The 17,338-nt window shown below is 38.4% G+C and overlaps 1 protein-coding gene across 1 annotated transcript in view; it reads left to right on the top strand.

The window, feature by feature from the left end:
* Positions 1 to 17,338, top strand: part of washc5 (WASH complex subunit 5) — a 150,480-nt gene that overhangs the window by 96,615 nt on the left and 36,527 nt on the right. Inside the window, exons 16-21 of the mRNA XM_041248048.1 lie at positions 2,685 to 2,795; positions 6,321 to 6,461; positions 6,972 to 7,052; positions 7,289 to 7,390; positions 8,066 to 8,251; positions 13,560 to 13,684. Coding sequence (XP_041103982.1) covers positions 2,685 to 2,795; positions 6,321 to 6,461; positions 6,972 to 7,052; positions 7,289 to 7,390; positions 8,066 to 8,251; positions 13,560 to 13,684 — 746 coding nt within the window. The remainder of the gene's footprint in view (positions 1 to 2,684; positions 2,796 to 6,320; positions 6,462 to 6,971; positions 7,053 to 7,288; positions 7,391 to 8,065; positions 8,252 to 13,559; positions 13,685 to 17,338) is intronic.

Here is a 17,338-nt window from a genome sequence, read left to right as displayed (position 1 = left end):
AATTTATGTGTCAGGGTTACTTCTGCACCATGTACAATAGTTCTGGATCTGTACACATTGTTACTATACACTTCTTTCTGCTCACATGGAGACACTTTAGAAGGGATGCCATTCATCCAGAATACAGTAGGGGGCCAAAACTTACTGTTTTTCATATCAGCAGGCACCTAACTTGTAGTTTGTTTATCATCATTAGTGGGCAAACTCAATACAACTGAATCTGAATCAGTTGATGAACCATGAGCCTTAGCTACTGAGATTCTCCGTACAAAAGGATTCAATATTTTACTGACCAGCCTAGCTGATTTAGCGTTATTTGCGACAAGACCAATAAGCCTGACTTCTATTATATGCAAACTTATGGAAACTATAATAAGATCCAAAATGGAAAATTACCTATATGGTAACAGTGTCCTGGGAGACAGTCAACATGGTTTTAGGAAAGGGAGATCGTGTCTAACTAACCTGCTTGATTTTTTTGAGGATGCAACATCGATAATGGATAATTGCAAAGTATATGACATGGTTTATTTAGATTTCCAGAAAGCTTTTGAAAAAGTCCCACATAAAAGATTAATTCTCAAACTGAACGCAGTAGGGATTCAAGGAAACACATGTACATGGATTAGGGAGTGGTTAACATGTAGAAAACAGAAAGTACTGATTAGTGGAGAAACATCAGAGTGGTAATCAGCGATGTACCACAGGGATCAGTATTAGTTCCTCTGCTATTCCTAATCTACATTAATGATTTAGATTCTGGTATAGTAAGCAAACTTGTTAAATTTGCAGACGACACAAAAATAGGAGGAGTGGCAAACACTGTTGCAGCAGCAAAGGTCATTCAAAATGATCTAGACCAGATTCAGAACTGGGCAGACACATGTCAAGTGACATTTAATAGAGAAGTGTAAGGTACTGCACGCAGGAAATAAAAATAATAAATATCATATGGGAGATACTGAAATTAAAGAAGGAATCTATGAAAAAGACCTGGGAGTTTTTGTTGACTCAGAAATATCTTCATCGAGACAATGTGGGGAAGCTTTAAAAAAGGCCAACAAGATGCTCGGATATATTGTGAAAAGTGTTGAATTTAAATCAAGGGAAGTAATGTTAAAACTGTACAATGCATTAGTAAGACCCCATCTTGAATATTGTGTTCAGTTCTGGTCACCTCGCTACAAAACGGATATTGCTGCTCTTGAAAGAGTGCAAAGAAGAGCGACCAGAATTATTCCGGGTTTAAAAGGCATGTCATATGCAGACAGGCTAAAAGAATTGAATCTATTCAGTCTTGAACAAAGAAGACTACCTGGCGAACTGATTCAAGCATTCAAAATTCTAAAAGGTATTGACAATGTCGACCCAAGGGACTTTTTCGACCTGAAAAAAGAAACAAGGACCAGGGGTCACAAATGGAGATTAGACAAAGGGGCATTCAGGATAGAAAATAGAAGGCACTTTTTTACACAGAGAATCGTGAGGGTCTGGAATCAACTCCCCAGTAATGTTGTTGAAGCTGACACCCTGGGATCCCTATGGACAGATACGCCAATCTCTGCTGTGAAGCTTTGCAACTCCTTCAGGGTTATCTTTGGTCTCTTTGTTGCCTCTCTCATTAATGCCCTCCTTGCCTGGTCTGTGAGTTTTGATGGGCGGTCCTCTCTTGACAGGTTTGTTGTGGTGCCATATTCTTTCCATTTTTTAATAATGGCTTTAATGGTGCTCCGTGGGATGTTCAAAGTTTCGGATATTTTTTTATAACCCAACCCTGATCTGTACTTCACCACAACTTTGTCCCTGACCTGTTTGGAGAGCTCCTTGGTCTTAATGGTGCTGCTTGCTTAGTGGTGTTGCAGACTCTGGAGCCTTTCAGAACAGTTGTATATATATACTGAGATCATGTGACAGATCATGTGACACTTAGATTGCACACAGGTGGACTTTATTTAACTAATTATGTGACTTCTGAAGGTAATTGGTTGCACCAGATCTTATTTAGAGGCTTAATAGCAAAGGGGGTGAATACATATGCATGCACCACTTTTCCGTTATTTATTTTTTAGAATTTTTTTAAACAAGTTATTTTTTTCATTTCACTTCACCAATTTGGACTATTTTGTGTATGTCCATTACATGAAATCCAAATAAAAATCAATTTTAATTCCAGGTTGTAAGGCAACAAAGTAGGAAAAATGCCAAGGGGGGGGGTCAATACTTTCGCAAGCCACTGTATACCCAAATATGGACAGCGATTTGCACATTTTGCAACTCTCACATCGAAAGACAGCGGAGAAGCTGTATTGCAAGCGTGCACATGAACTGTGATCTTTAGAGAAATCTTTTCCTCCTAGCGAATGTTCCCAAGTAAAAGTTGTTGTCTTATGAAAAATGAAAATATATCTATAAACTGTTGGGAATATGTTTAAAAAAATACTGTGATATTGACAACATGGGATATGCAAAGGATAAGTAATGTTTCTTGTAAACACAGCATGGGCTTCTATAACACTATAAATGTGATCTTTTTTCTCAATATTAAATCTATTTTAACAAATCATTACTATATGCTTTCAATACATGCTATATGTTATACATAATTGAAACCGTTGTGTATTCTGTAACAAATGTATTTGAATAAAATGTTTGTAACTTTTTTTTTTTAATGTTTTGTGCTGAAGCTTGCCTCAGCTCTTGACCTGCCACTGCTGCGGATAAACCAGGCAAACAGCCCTGACCTCTTGAGTGTCTCCCAGTATTACTCCGGGGAGCTGGTTTCCTACGTCAGAAAGGTAAGAGGAAAGGGAAACTTTAATTTGATCGTTGACACTGGTCTTTTGATTACATTAGTAGTCTGCCATTATCAGGAGTTTATTTGTTTGGACACGGTCCTACTAAAATTAAAAAAAAAACAAAAAACAATGTATGTTTGTAGTTGTATTGGAACTTTTAAGTTGGGACTACACCTGAGCGAACAGTTGCGCAAGTTTCCAGACTTTCTCCAAACGTAACGACAATCAGCGTAACCAATTTTCTTTTTTTTTTTGTTTTGTTTTTTTGTTTCATCGCTCTACTAAACCTTTGACCGGAACTCCTATCCATCATTCAAATGCCGTTTTGCAAACTTTAAGCGATTGTCATTGTGATGTTTTCCTAAGAGTTGCTTTTTACTTGGCCTGCGACCTTTGAGACCTTCACCATGTAATACTCGACCTATGGTTGAATTGGAAACCCCAGTCCCACTTGCAGCTCATTCACTTTGAATATCTTTGGCAGTCAATCTCAGATTGTTATTAACCTTCCTCACAATTCTTCCACTTGTTCTTGGTGAAAGAACCTTATTTGTTCCAGACCGAGGGAGGATTGTGTATACAATGCTTGGAAATATTCTTGTATCCTTCTCCAGCTTTAACAAATAAATTTCTGCCTAATGTCTTCAGATGACGCTTTACTTTACTTTTTCCCATATTAACTTATTGGTAATAACAGCAGTCATCATTACCTTGTAGACAACACTATCCTAGCATCAAAGGGTATGCATGCTTTTGAATTAGCTTTTTTTGGGGGGGGATTGCTGAAATAAGTAATTGTACACATTCTATTTTTTGTAACCTTTTTTGTTACAAAAGATTTTTCCTAAAATAAAGTGTACAATTTATTTATTTTACTGTACTGTCATGTGAACTTTAGTGTTTGTGGAACGACTAACACCCCGTTCACACTCGCGGTTTAGGCCGGCTTAGGGCCTCCTTATCTCATGTGTGAACGTTCGAAAAATGAAAAGACGGCTCTGGGCCGGGTGAAATTTAGACCAGCTTTTTGCTGAGGCCTAAAGTACCAATGCCACCTCAGGGCTGGTCTATCTGCCTGTGTGAACCCAACGCAGGCCCTGGGCCGGCCTTAAGCGTCAGTGCGGTGATGTACCTCAAACCACTCTCCTACAAGGTCGAGCGTAGTAGATCAAAGTAATGTTGGTTTTAAGGGGTAGCAGCTGGGACGATGCAGCAATGAACCCATAGCGGTCCATTTATTCAGTGCTTGTCAGGCGCATCAGGTCCAATTTATTTTCACACGCACTGTTTTAACATTTTTTTTGTCCTCCCAGAGTAAAGCAGGTTTAAAATGTATTGAATCGCAAAAGGACAGTCCTGCATCTCCAGGCAATCCCCACCCCTTGTTCGCTGTATTTTTAACATACCTTTTTATAGATGTAGATACTCTCCCAATCACTCTTTATCACCAAACTCCTCAATAATGTGATCCAAGTCATTATTTTATTACTATAATATCTCCAAAAAGCTGTGCAAATGTCTGTGATATTCTTTGAGCGCTGGATGCAGAAGCAGCTATCTCCTTTATGTCCTTGTTGTCTCTGGTGAAAACCTGCAAGTTTGTCCGAGAACTCTCGGAAATACTGAGCAGCAAGCCAGAAATAAGCCCTCCACGGATCTTGCATTTTATGGAACCTACGACGATCTCCAGCCCATTAAATAGCAATGGGGAATGCACTGAATACACCGACACTTTTGACGATGATGATGCTGGGTCAGTCATGAATGGCAAGTATTTCTTCATCGTACAGCTTTCATTAAAATGGTAAAACTTGAGCTCACTCACGCTCTGTGTGTGTGTGTGTATATATATATATATATATATATATATATACACACACACACATTTCAGATTGTAGCTAAGATTGTAAATCTAGTATTGATAAATAATGCATACGACGTTGCATATTCAGTTACCATTAATATAATAATCTGTATTGTGACTAATGTAATGTATACGTCCTTGTTTGCTGCATTTTCGCATGATACAACGCGATCGCTTCTTTCCACAGTAACCAACTGCACTGTCAGCACACGCCTTTATCGTATCTTATGCAATAAAGACAGTACCAACTGTGTTAAAAATAAGATTGCCATATTTACGTCTGCAAATTTCCCAGCTCAGTCTCTTTTGTTGACTTCCGGGAATGCGGTGTTTACGTCACTGTTTACATTCCCGACAAGCACTTCATCGCAATTTAGGCTTCCTTTTCAGCTACATATGTGAACGCACTTAGGCCCCGTAAAACCTCAACTGTGAACGGAAATTTTGAGGCGGCCCAGAGATGGCCCAAGGCCGACCCAGTAAGTATGACCGGGGTCTATATCTGCTGAATACTATCCCCCTATTGAACGATGCTATCTATTTATTTCACAAAGCAATTTAAGCTCAACAGCTTTCTTTTTTAAGCAGTTACAAAAAAAAAAAAAACTTGAATATGGACAGGTAAACCACTATTTTAAACGAAACAGTAAAAAAAAAAAAAACTATTCTGCTGTTTACAAAACTGATGTTTTAGTTTAAGTCAGCCTTCATTTGTGAAACTAAACAAACAAGCCACTTACCATACTTAAAACAAAAAAAAAAAGGCACTTATTTTAGACTGCGTCAAAACTTTTTCAGGTTGAACAAATCAACACGTTCCATCAAGGTAAGCCATTTGTTTTTATTCATTGATGTCTCCAGTTGCCCTTCGATTAACAGTATATGCCTCTTAGGTGAGAAAACATTTGCGATGTCTTGCTGACTTGCTTTCTTATTTTCAGATGCATACATGCAGATTTTTTTCTTTTGCTCTGGTGTAAATGTAGGGTTGACTCGCCATGTTGTACTTTCTGTTTTGCTTTGGAAGTGTTGATTACATTGGTATGAATGTTCAGTTAATAACAAATTAGGAAAGTGAGTCAAAGGTTAACTACATAACTTAGTTGTTTTAAGTGACCATAATTATTTCGCTGGCGCTACAATGAGGGGAAACTACAATGCTTATATTTACGTTTGCTTGGTTTGGGAGGCTGGCGGGTGGCGATATAACGGATACAAATAACACTGTTTTTATACTGGTGACATTTGTTCAGAGAGAATAGCTGGCGGTATGCGAGAATGGCGTTACAAAGGGGGACGGTATAACGCAGGACAGCTGTGTGTGTATAAATAGTGCTGGGATAAGTATTTCAATATTGAAACAAGCATACTATTTTTTTCTGTGAAAGCTTGTGACACTTGTGTGTATTTTAAAATTGTGTATGCGTTAGTGAAGGTATGGGAACAAAACACTCAATTACATATTGTTATCGGTAATTCGTTCTCCCAAACCAAAGAAGACAGTCGCTTGCTGGGGAACACCCTTCTAGTTGGTTGGGTACAGGTTTAACAACTACTGTCATACAGTGCTTTATTATAGAATGCCCTGTAGCCTTTTGGCACCTAGACCCATGAACAGATCATCCAACAAAGTCAATTTATGTGCTATTTTTTTTCCGTAGGTGTTACAAATCATTCCTGAGAGCATGTTCACCTCTCTGGCTAAAATTATAAAGCTGCAGATCCATGACATCATGGAAGTGCCAACACGGTTAGACAAGGACAAACTGAGAGACTACGCTCAGCTGGGTGCTCGCTATGAGGTACGCCAGGCCTTTTTTGTTTTAATATGCATCTTCAAAAATAATAAGCAAAGTGTAATTTTGTTTTGCACAATTTATTTTCACTCAAGCCAGTTATTTCTTCCCTACAAGTATGCATGTTCACTTTCAGTGTTAGAGGTTTCAGGACTCCATCTCATCTGTTCTGCACATGTATGGGTTCAGATGATCCTGTTACCCAGGAAGTAAATAGCCGTACTTTCATTTCAACCTGCAGTGTTTTGGCAGTTGCTTTACCTGAAAATTCAGGTGAAATTAAAGCCTGGGGGTAAATAATACAAAATAAGAGACTTGAGAGGAAGTTTTCATCATTATTCGTCTGCTTTTTTTTTTTTGAGCTACTGTTCCCTATTCACAGAGAGTAAATCCTGTTTTAATGTGCGATAAGTTTTTAAAACATGTATTTAGTCAAAACAATCTTTAACTAAAGGATCTCATGTCAAAAAAAAAAGTTGTAAAGGAGTTAACTGACGGTAAAATACTTTCTTTTAGGTTGCCAAGCTTACACATGCGATTTCCATTTTCACTGAAGGAATTCTTATGATGAAAACTACCTTGGTTGGCATCATAAAGGTAAATCTGTTAATCTTGGTACATGGCTTGCAGCAGTGAGGTGACATAAAACATTTGGGAGTGAATAGTTTTGGTGTTGTGGACATACATATTATATTATATCTCGGGAATGCCCAGTTTTGCCAGACAAATTGGCCAATCCTGATGATCAGACTTGTTTATTGGTGGACAGTAGAGGAAGATTCTGCTCTACTGTCCAACCACCTATTTTTACCTTTTTTAATGATTTTTTTCAGGTGGACCCTAAGCAGTTATTGGAAGATGGAATAAGAAAAGAGTTGGTTAGAAGAGTTGCATTTGCTCTTCATAAGGGTCTCATCTTTAATCCTAAAGCTAAGGTATGTATAATAGCTACATGTTATGTTGATATTTTATTCAGTTTAATGTAGGCATTTAAAATATATTATTTTAAGTTATTTAAAAAAAAAAAAAAAATAAAATGTGGCAGTATTAATGTTAGATCATTAAAATAAAACAGTGTGTCCCTGAGTGGCTCGCCTGATTAAAAAAAGCATGGGCAGGTTGAGTCATACATTCAGAGGGAGGCAGGTTCGCACCCTGGCTGTGCAGTCGCTCGTCTTCCCTGGGGATTCTGCAGGGCAGAAGCTCTACAGTAGACCCTACTGGCCAGGCTAAGACAGACACCAGCAGGTCTGGCTTTTGTCCTCCAGAGGCTGGTAGTTCGCAGATATCTACTGTTGAGTTCCTGGGTGTGAAAGAGCAAATGTGCTTGGTAAAGGGCTCGGAGGATGCACACTGAACCTTTTAGTTCTCCTGAGGGAACATAAATGGACTAAATTGGAGAGAAAATCGGGGATAAAATATTGGGGACTAAATAAAATAAAAAAAATAGACCCCAACTTTAGACCCTAACACCCCCGTAAGTACACGTAATGCAATGTTGTGCCTGTGGAGTTGAGTTATTGTTGTTAGAAGGCATCCTTACATTTTAGTTAAAAAAAAAAAAAAATGTTAACAGTATGTACAGTAAAACTTGGAATTTCATGATTTAGCTTCAGACAAGTGAACTAATGCCAAAACTAAAGGAGATGGCTGCTACTATGGATGGATTCTATCGTTCTTTTGAGTACATCCAAGACTACGTCAGCATCTACGGATTAAAAATCTGGCAGGAAGAGGTTTCCCGCATTATAAACTACAATGTTGAGCAGGAGTGCAATAACTTCCTGAGGACCAAGGTAATGTAAATCATATGTTTTTCATTTGCAAAAATGTATTTATTTATTTAACCATGCATTGGAGTTTCCAAAAATAGCAGGTACAGCACATCAAAAATACTGTGACAGATATTTTAACTTTAATATTGATTATCTATGGTAAATAAGTAAACCACATTGGTTCTTATGTAAATTAATTATATCAAATCAAAAGTAAATATTATCTAGCTTTTATTAGTTAATGTAAATAAATTCAATTAAAATAGCAAGATTAACTTACTTCAATATATCCTTTTTTATGTTAATTGTATATTAGGGCCGGGACAATGCATTGATGCATCGAATCGTTGGAATAACAGTCGGTGGATAAAATAACTGTAGTGGTTGGGGGAAAAAAAAAAGTTTTTAGAGTAGCGTGACAAAAACAAAAAAAATCTTAGAGATGAGACTAGAGGTAGGCTGCATTTCAGGATCAGATTTTGCTAGTTAAATTGTCAATTTAATTTAATTTTAAATAATGCCGTCAGGCGTTTAGAAGTGTCCATTTTGTTCTTTTGTAAAAAATAAATAAATAAATTAAATAAAAGGTAAAATGCGCTGTTTGTGGCATTTAATGAGCTGCTGTGGAAATACCAGCCACCTGCGGGATCTTTAGTAAGACCACACCCAAAAAAAACCACCACAGCGGGAACACAAGTAAAAAAAGTAAAGGAAGCAACACCTACAGGCGACACAACCTAGTTTGCTGTTTACCACATTAAAGACTTTTTTATACACGTCAGTGATGTTTTACCACCCTTGTATTAAAATAAAATCAATCCCCATTATATATACAGTACGTAACAAATTAATGCACGTACTCTTCACACGCAATTTCCGACTCGTTATCAATTTTCTGATACAAAGCCTATCTCTTCAATCTTACTGTTTATCTGAATATCTGTCACAGCTGCATTAAAGAAAAAAAAATTCTCTCTAATGCTGAGTCAGTCTGTCTTATGTTGTACAGTTAGTCTTTCCACCAGTTTCATCTGAATGAAAATGCAGCTAAAACAAAGCGAACGAGACAAGCTAGGGTAATGTAACAGTTAATCATTAAACAGTTTTAGATACTGTGATGTAATTATTTTTTTATCTGTGATCTTTTGTGCTTTTTCATTTGCAAGAGAACTGTGACATTTGGAGCCTTATCGAGCACTATATTCTGCAATTTTGGATACTGTTTTAATTCTGGAAACGTTGTGTTTTGTTGTTTTTTTAATTTTTTGTTTTTGCTAAATTACATTGCTTTTTACTTTTTACGCAGTTCTGTGCATTGATAATATTTAGATTTAATTTTGCCAATAGGTCTTTAATGGGAAATTTTACATACCATTACAATAAGTACAGGATTTCCTTAAAGTATATTATGCATTTGTTGAGGTGAGGAGGGTCACAGGGAACCTTCTGCGTATCTTGAAGAATTTTTGAACCAGTCAAGCTACATGTTAATCACTAATTGATTGATTGTGTACACTGTTAAAAAAAAATAAAAAATCCTGCAAGTGTTTTGTGTGACGGGTAGGGGGCAAGTAGATTTTTCTAGCATTTTGTCCCTTGGACAACAAGTTTTTTAAAAAAACGTGAACACCCCTGGCTACCACTACTGGAAGAATTTCAGACATAGGGGTATGCCCAGTTTCCTACATTCAAGTTCTGGGATCATTTTCTCCAGGTTATGCAGGTACTATTTCTAAATGTCCGTTTAGTGCGAGAGGGTGATTTGGAAACTTCACCTACACACAAAGCATGCCATGCTTTCATAATTTTTTGGGACGCTTTCAACCCAAGGTGACCCCGGGTCGAACAGCAAGTGCTTTCACATTGCCAGTTTCAACCCAAGATGAAACAGTTTTACCGGGGTGAACTCACCCCTGACAGAAAGTAGGGTTGGGAATTTTCAACCCAAGACGACGTGCAACACGGGTTGAAAAATTAAATGTAAATGCAACACGGTTACGCTCGCCTCGGGTTGAAAACTCGCATGACAGTAGCCAAAAACAAATGTCAAGGGGCAAGGTTCACAGATCCGTGTGCATTTGTAAATAATGTCAAGAGTGATATGGAGTGCTGATGAGGTCCAGGAGTTGCTCAGTCTTTAGGCAAATGAAAATGTCCAGCGGCAGCTGGATGGAACAAAAATAAACTTAAAAGTAGCATCCGGGATTGTGATTGTTGTCGTAGTAACCTGAAAAGGTTACGTCTTGCACAGAGCTCACGTTGCCGGTGCCTCCTCCTCCAAGCTTGTTGTAAAGGGGGCGTGTCGACTCAACCCTTGTTTTGGTGGTGTAGTGTGAAAAGCACCAGTGAACTTATGGGATGTGTATGTTCACATCTCCATAAAACCAGGGCACAGGAAGTACCTGCGGTTCACTTTCCAAGGAATAGCGTACGAGTTTTGTATACTGCCATTTTGTCTCTTTTTGCTCCCTGTGTCTTTTCAAAGTGCATGGAATCTGTCCTGGCCCCATTGAGACTCGAAGGTATCGGAGTGCTCAATTACCTGGACGACACACAGAACTCATCAGCCTCCTATCTACAATTGGACTGTAGTGGCCGTATTCCTGAAATTATCTTAAGACAAAAAATCTTCTTAAGTCCAACTTTTTAAACTTTTTTTCCCCAAAAGTATTTTCTTAACGTTTTTCTTAAAAACAAACTTAAGAACAATTGGTATTCTTCAAAAAGAATCTTGCATTTTTTCGTAAAGATGTTCTTAACTTTAACCCTTTGCAGTCCTTTGTCAGACCAGATCTGACATTACAATTTTTCCTTTCCAGTCCAATGTCAGACCCTGGCCGACATTAGCAAAAAGACGTAAAGCACAGGTCTCTAGTCGTTTTTTCTCTGGAAAAAGCCGAGAAAACCTTTCAATGGCCGAGTGAGACCGATAGGAAACCGAAAATAAAAAAGGGCCTATCTCATAGCCCCATCCACTACATAGATAACACGTAACACATAACAAAGGAGGTAGCTGCTTCTGTATCCAGGGCTCAAAGAATGTCACAGACACTTGCAGAGCTTTTTGGAGATGTTATAGTAATGAAATAATGACTTGGATCACACTATTAAGGAGTTTGGTGATAAAATGAGTGATCAGGAGAGGACTTATCAGTATACACGTCTATAAAGAGATATGTGAAAAATACAATGAACAAGGAGTGGGGCTTGGCTGGAGATGCAGTACTGAGTGTCCTGTTGTGACTCAATGCCTTTTAAACCTGTTTTACTCTGAAAAAAAAAGACATATATGTCTGAATGTAAAAGCTTTCAGTCTTTAGTGATTGTTTTTTACCCTCAAGAAGACTATAATCTGTACATCGTACAATAATCTAGTCACCGTTTGCGCAAGCTGTAGTTTAAGGACAGATCAGCGAAGTAGAAGCATCCCAGAGTAGAAGCACGGTTTTCGGTCATTTACAGGGATTTGGGCCACAATCATTTTTTTTAACTGTATTTCTATTAAGTTGAGTTACAAGAACACAAACCACAGAATCTCTTTCTAGTTAAAAGCCAGTCACAGACAATTATTGTTTTTTTTCTTTAAGACGATATTTAAGAAGTTCTTAAGAAGAAATTTAGGACAATCGTAAGTAAGAAAAATTGAAGAATTGAACTTAAGAACAGTCTTAAGAAGATCTTAACTATTTTCCTAAGAACTTTCTTAAGTTTTGTCTTAAGAATACTTTCAGGAATATGGCCCCAGATTCATGCTGTCCACACTATCGGACAATAGAATGCAGACAATAGCCACCTTTTGAAGCTTTTTCAGCTCAATACAGCACTTACAGTAGTGACGTTCCAAAGGCTTCTGGGCATGATGGCAGCAGCTTCCCAGATCTTTCCTTTGGGTCTCCTGCATATGTGCCCTTTCCAAGGTGTGTTTTTCAGCCCGTATTTAACCCGGCTGCCTAGTGTGAGTGTTTCACCTCTGTCTAATGGCGCTTTCTTGGTGGACACAAGCTGTTGCTGTGGGCACACAAACACCTCCTCTCACTGCAGGCGGTACACCTACCCGGGCTGGTAAACCATTCCAGGAGAGTTCCCAGTGCCGCAGAGTGGCATGGTGGTGAGCCTCATTTGGGACAGGTTCGGGAGAGCGGAGATAGACTCTTTGCCTCCCATGAATTGACCCATAATAGGAGATGGGGACCCTCTGGCGATTTAGATGCCCTGGCACACCAATGGCCGAGCTAACTGTTGTACACCTTCCCACCGCTCGCTATGCTTCCACCTTGTCTAGAAAAAAGGAAAGACCGGGACAGGGTGCCATTATTAGCCCCTTAATGGCCATGGAGACTTTGTTTCTCAGCTCTGATGCAGCTCCTGCACGGCTAGCCTTGGAGCCTGCCCAATCACCACTATCTGTTCAGACAGGCGTGGGGTACCTTATGACATCCTGACCCATCGAGCCTACAGCTTGAGTCTGGCCCCTGAACCATGGTTATGATAATAACCAAAGGTTTTGGTCCTTGCTGTCCACTACTTTCCAAAAATGTAACACATAGATAACATGTGGATTGAAACAGGCATCATTACCAGCAAGCATCACTTCTACCTGTGCATGCAACATACTTCCTGCTGTGTACACGCATTAACAGGATGGGGGTGGATCTGTGTTTTTAATGTTGTCAAAACAAAGGGAGCTTAACGATTCACAGATCTTGCCAAATTGGGAGAGGGACGAACAAGCTGTAATTTGTGCAGCAAGGTGTTAATAGCAGGGCTGTATGACCAGCGCGAGAAGGAAAGAGACCCTCAAAGACTTGAATTGCCTGCGCCTCAATCTAGGTATCGAAATTGACAAGTCACTGGCCAAGCATCAGGTGAATGATGAACTACTTCCTTTATTTTTCAAAGGTCCAATGGCGTCTGAGCTTCTACAAGACCTTATTTGTGCCTGTGCAAGTAGGGGTCGCTGCACAATCAACTATGTCTGTAATCGGAACAGTTTTGCCTGCAGAATTGTGTACGTGCCAAGGCAATGAAGACTGTGGTAACCCTTGCACTTGACAGAGATCATGATGACGAACAAGATGATGCTAACAATGTTGACTAGAAATGTCACCAGCGCTACTACATTTCAATGATACCTGTACAAATGTGTTAACATATTTTGTTAGTAGTCCTTACCTTTGATTTCACTTTGAACTTTTTTTTGTTTTTAGTGTTTGATTTCACAGCATCCCTAGTAATGTAAAAAGTTAAGTGCTATGATAATCAGATGACATTTATTTTTTTAGCAGTGTATCAAAGATTAAATGTAATTTAATTCCTTTTTGTGTTTTAGGTTCAGGACTGGCAAAGTGTTTACCAGTCCACCCACATTCCAATTCCTAAATATCCACCTGTGGATGAATCTGCAACATTTATTGGTCGGCTTTGTAGAGAGATTCTGCGAATCACAGACCCCAAGTAAGTCTATCTATGTGTACAAGTTGCTGGATTTGAATCCGTATATTGTGAGTGGATGCTCAAATAATTGGGGTATTCAGACCAATCCTTACACAAATGAGACTGGATACCGTAAGTCGATTTAAACCAAAAAGGAAAGTTTATTTACAATAAATAAACCAATTGTGCAAATACTGAAAATATAAAAATAATGAAAAGAAAACCTAACCCAATTTCAGGTATTAGCTAAACTCACTTTTTGAGCCCTCGGTATTCTGTTCAGTAATAAAAATCAAAACAATATAACAAGGACTGGAAACATAAAATGTGTTCAGGAAATCTCCAGGTGATTCCCCCTTTAGATTCTTCTCCTGGTAAGTATCTGTGTACAGTCCTTGTAACAATTGTATTCCACGGTTTTGTGCTCTCCTTTTCATCCACCTTTCTTTCAGGTCTCTGTATCAACATGTAAATTCCCAGGTTTTGTCTCCCTCTGCTGGAGACCACTTGTACTGCAGTCTGTGGTTCTAGTTTGTTCCAACTATGGACCCCCTCTGTTGGATCAGTACAGTTTGATATATCCTTGTTCCCAAACTCCAGTTTGTCTTTATCAGATTCTTTTAAAACAGTTTGTACACAATGGAGATTGTTTGTAGCCAGCACACCAGATAAACAGTTCTGTCTTTAAACCACCTCAACTCGTCTTTGAGTACTTTTGGGATTCTTTATACACCAGGATAGCACACACCTGGTAAACCACACAGCTTCAAATAGTAATATCCGTGGGCTACAGTCCCCCTGAACTGCTGGGTACTTTCAAGTTTCCAGCGCTATTCAACACACATACTTCTAAAGATTTACCCTAATTAAGCACGTTCCAATGTTGCGCACAGTCCCACAAACAGGTAAAAGCTTGTTGCACAAGAGTATACTTCCAACACAGTCTATACAGATTTTCGTTGGCTTCTGCAATTGGTATTTCAGGTTGTTGTTATTTTTCCCAATGATAGCACACACGCAGGGGAATAACACAGTCCACAGCTCCTTCCCTTACCCACGATTCTGCTGAGTCCTGTTTAAAAAACATCTGAAGCACTCAGCGCTGCACATGCACTGAGCCTAAAACAGTCCATGTAAACAAACAGCAGCAATGACACACTTTTGTCTCTTTGTTTACCGTGTTGACTCTTGCCAATTTTTTTTATCCTGCCAGGATTGTTTTCAAGCCTTTGTTCCGTGCTTGTTTGCAATTCTTCTGTTCTGCGTCTCCACACACACACGAGACCGCAACAACAAACTAATCCTTTTGCATGCTGCCCTTACACGAACGTTTCACTATTCAGCTCTGCACCCTAACCCTACCCTAAACTAATCCTTTTGCATGCTGCCCTTGCATGCACATTTCACTACTCAGCTCTGCAATCTTAGCTTAACATTTGTAACTCTGAACTTGACACTTTAATCTCTCTCTTACTGCGGTAGCCTGGCCTCTTAAGCTTTGAACATTCCCGCAGTCAGTTAAAACTGACCACTCTCATTCTGGTCTGTGCAGTCTACTTTGTTCTGCTATTTCTTAAAGACGTATTCCACTAAAATAATACATATACACCACCCACTCAATATATCGTGGGTGTCAGGGTCCAATATAAATCCGCTATATACCAAAGGCCGCGGTATAGCGAGAGACGCATAGAAAAACAAATAGGCTAACAAATAAATACTGAACAACCACTCCCTCTTTTTATCAGGGGCGTCACCAGTGTAAATCCTCTACGCGACCTGCTTTTTCTTATTTTTCATATAAAAAGCAGCACACCGTTTTAATTTGTACCGGAGGGTAATTGCTTCTCATCAGCTTCAGTCTCCAGTTAATTTCATGAGTCTTCCTCTCCTTTCTCAAATTCACAAACTTGCTGCATTGAAATAAACTATTACCAACAACAACATATTATTGTAAGGGAGCTGACGTCAGTGCCTTGTGGCTTTGCTAGTGCATTGCTGCCACACGTGAACACTTCGTTGGCTAAAATAAAAACCAGTTCAGCAAGTAGATATTTAATATGCTTTGTGTTATTGTGCAATACGTGTGTATATGATAACAGTATCATATTAATGCTTTGTTTTTAATTGTATATTTTTGTTTGTGATGTGCAGTACAAAATAAAACAAACAGTAATTGTAAGTGCTTATGTATGTTGCAGCTAAGGCATATGCAGTTAAAGTGTAAAAATTGGGAGCCATCTCCAGGACCGCAATATATCTGAATCCGCAGCATAGCGAGGAGAGATATAAGGAGGGGTGGGTGTACTATTCTGAAACCAAATATAGACTTAAGTGCGATGTACTGCTTTTATTTCCAAGTAATAAAAAGCAATATATCTCACAATATATCATGTATATTGGGAGATTTTTATGAACTGTATATATCTGATTGCATTGTGATGTAGTTCTTGAGATTGAGGTAATGTAAATGTTCCCATTTGATTTTTTGATAAAAGAATGTTTATCAATATTCAGTAGCTACCTCTAATCATGTTGACTGTGTTGTTTTGGCAGCTTTTCATCGCAATATGACTAACCACTGACCACATGGATTAAAAAATCATTACATCTAAAAAACAAATTTTAAAAAGCATATGAAAAGCTGATATAATAAACAAGAACATATATTTATTAAAATATTTCATCTTTTCTCTAGTTCAGACAAGGTGAAATATATAGTGTTATGGTTAATGTTTAGAATGCTTTGTAATTTACTTTATGGTGTGAGATCTACACTCAGCTACAAAAGGGTTGCTACTAGTACTTTCTCATGGGGCATGTGTTATAATTGGTTTTATAGTTCTACGTGAAAAACATGGCCACAGATTACACTGCAAATTTGCACAATCCTGCAAAAAAATATATTATAGGGATGTGATAGTTAGGATTTCACTATGGATTCTATGTTAAACTAAATTTTTTGCCCTTGAACACCTTTTGAGTCATTTGATGGATGATGGTATACACTGTCCCCTTGATGTGGCGATAGCGATTTTTTGCGTTTTTTCAATGCTTTTTGGAATTTATTCCCTCGCCCTGCACCAAGACTGTTTGGAATTTTAAACTGAATTTTTTTCACCCATTTTTAGTGGGATTTCCACCTTTTTGGGTAGATATCTAATAATAAAAAAAGAATGTGGTCTTCACGAAAAATATATATTTTTTCATCAGACACTATTGTTTTGTTGTCGAAGAATGATTTTTTTTGCGAGGCCTCCATCCTGTGTTCCTTGTTAGGCTTCCAAGCCGAAGTCTGGGGAAGCCTGTTGTTTTTGTTAGGATTATTCTTATTATTAGGATTCCAAGCCAAAGGCGGGGAAGCCTACTGTTATTGCTGTGTTTATTATTATTATTATTATTATTATTATTATTATTATTATTATTATTTTTCCGCTAAAAGTTTGTCGCAGAGTCATGACAACGCATACGTAAGTAGATGCCTATGTGTGGACAACCAGACTGGCATCCCCGAGTGGAAAAAGTTCACAGTTTGGCCACTAGGCTACATCTCGTGAAAATATTGGACAATTTTCAAAACTCTTGTCGTCAAAAATGACTTAAGGTGGAGATCCGACAAAGTAAAAAAGCTGGACAAATGGCCTATAAAAAGAAAACAGTTGAAACAAAATCAAT

This window comes from Polyodon spathula, chromosome 4 (assembly GCF_017654505.1).
Source record: "Polyodon spathula isolate WHYD16114869_AA chromosome 4, ASM1765450v1, whole genome shotgun sequence".
Classification (NCBI taxonomy): Eukaryota; Metazoa; Chordata; class Actinopteri; order Acipenseriformes; family Polyodontidae; genus Polyodon; species Polyodon spathula.
The sequence above is the reverse complement of the archived record's forward strand: the minus strand, read 5'-3'. Positions and strand labels throughout refer to the sequence as shown.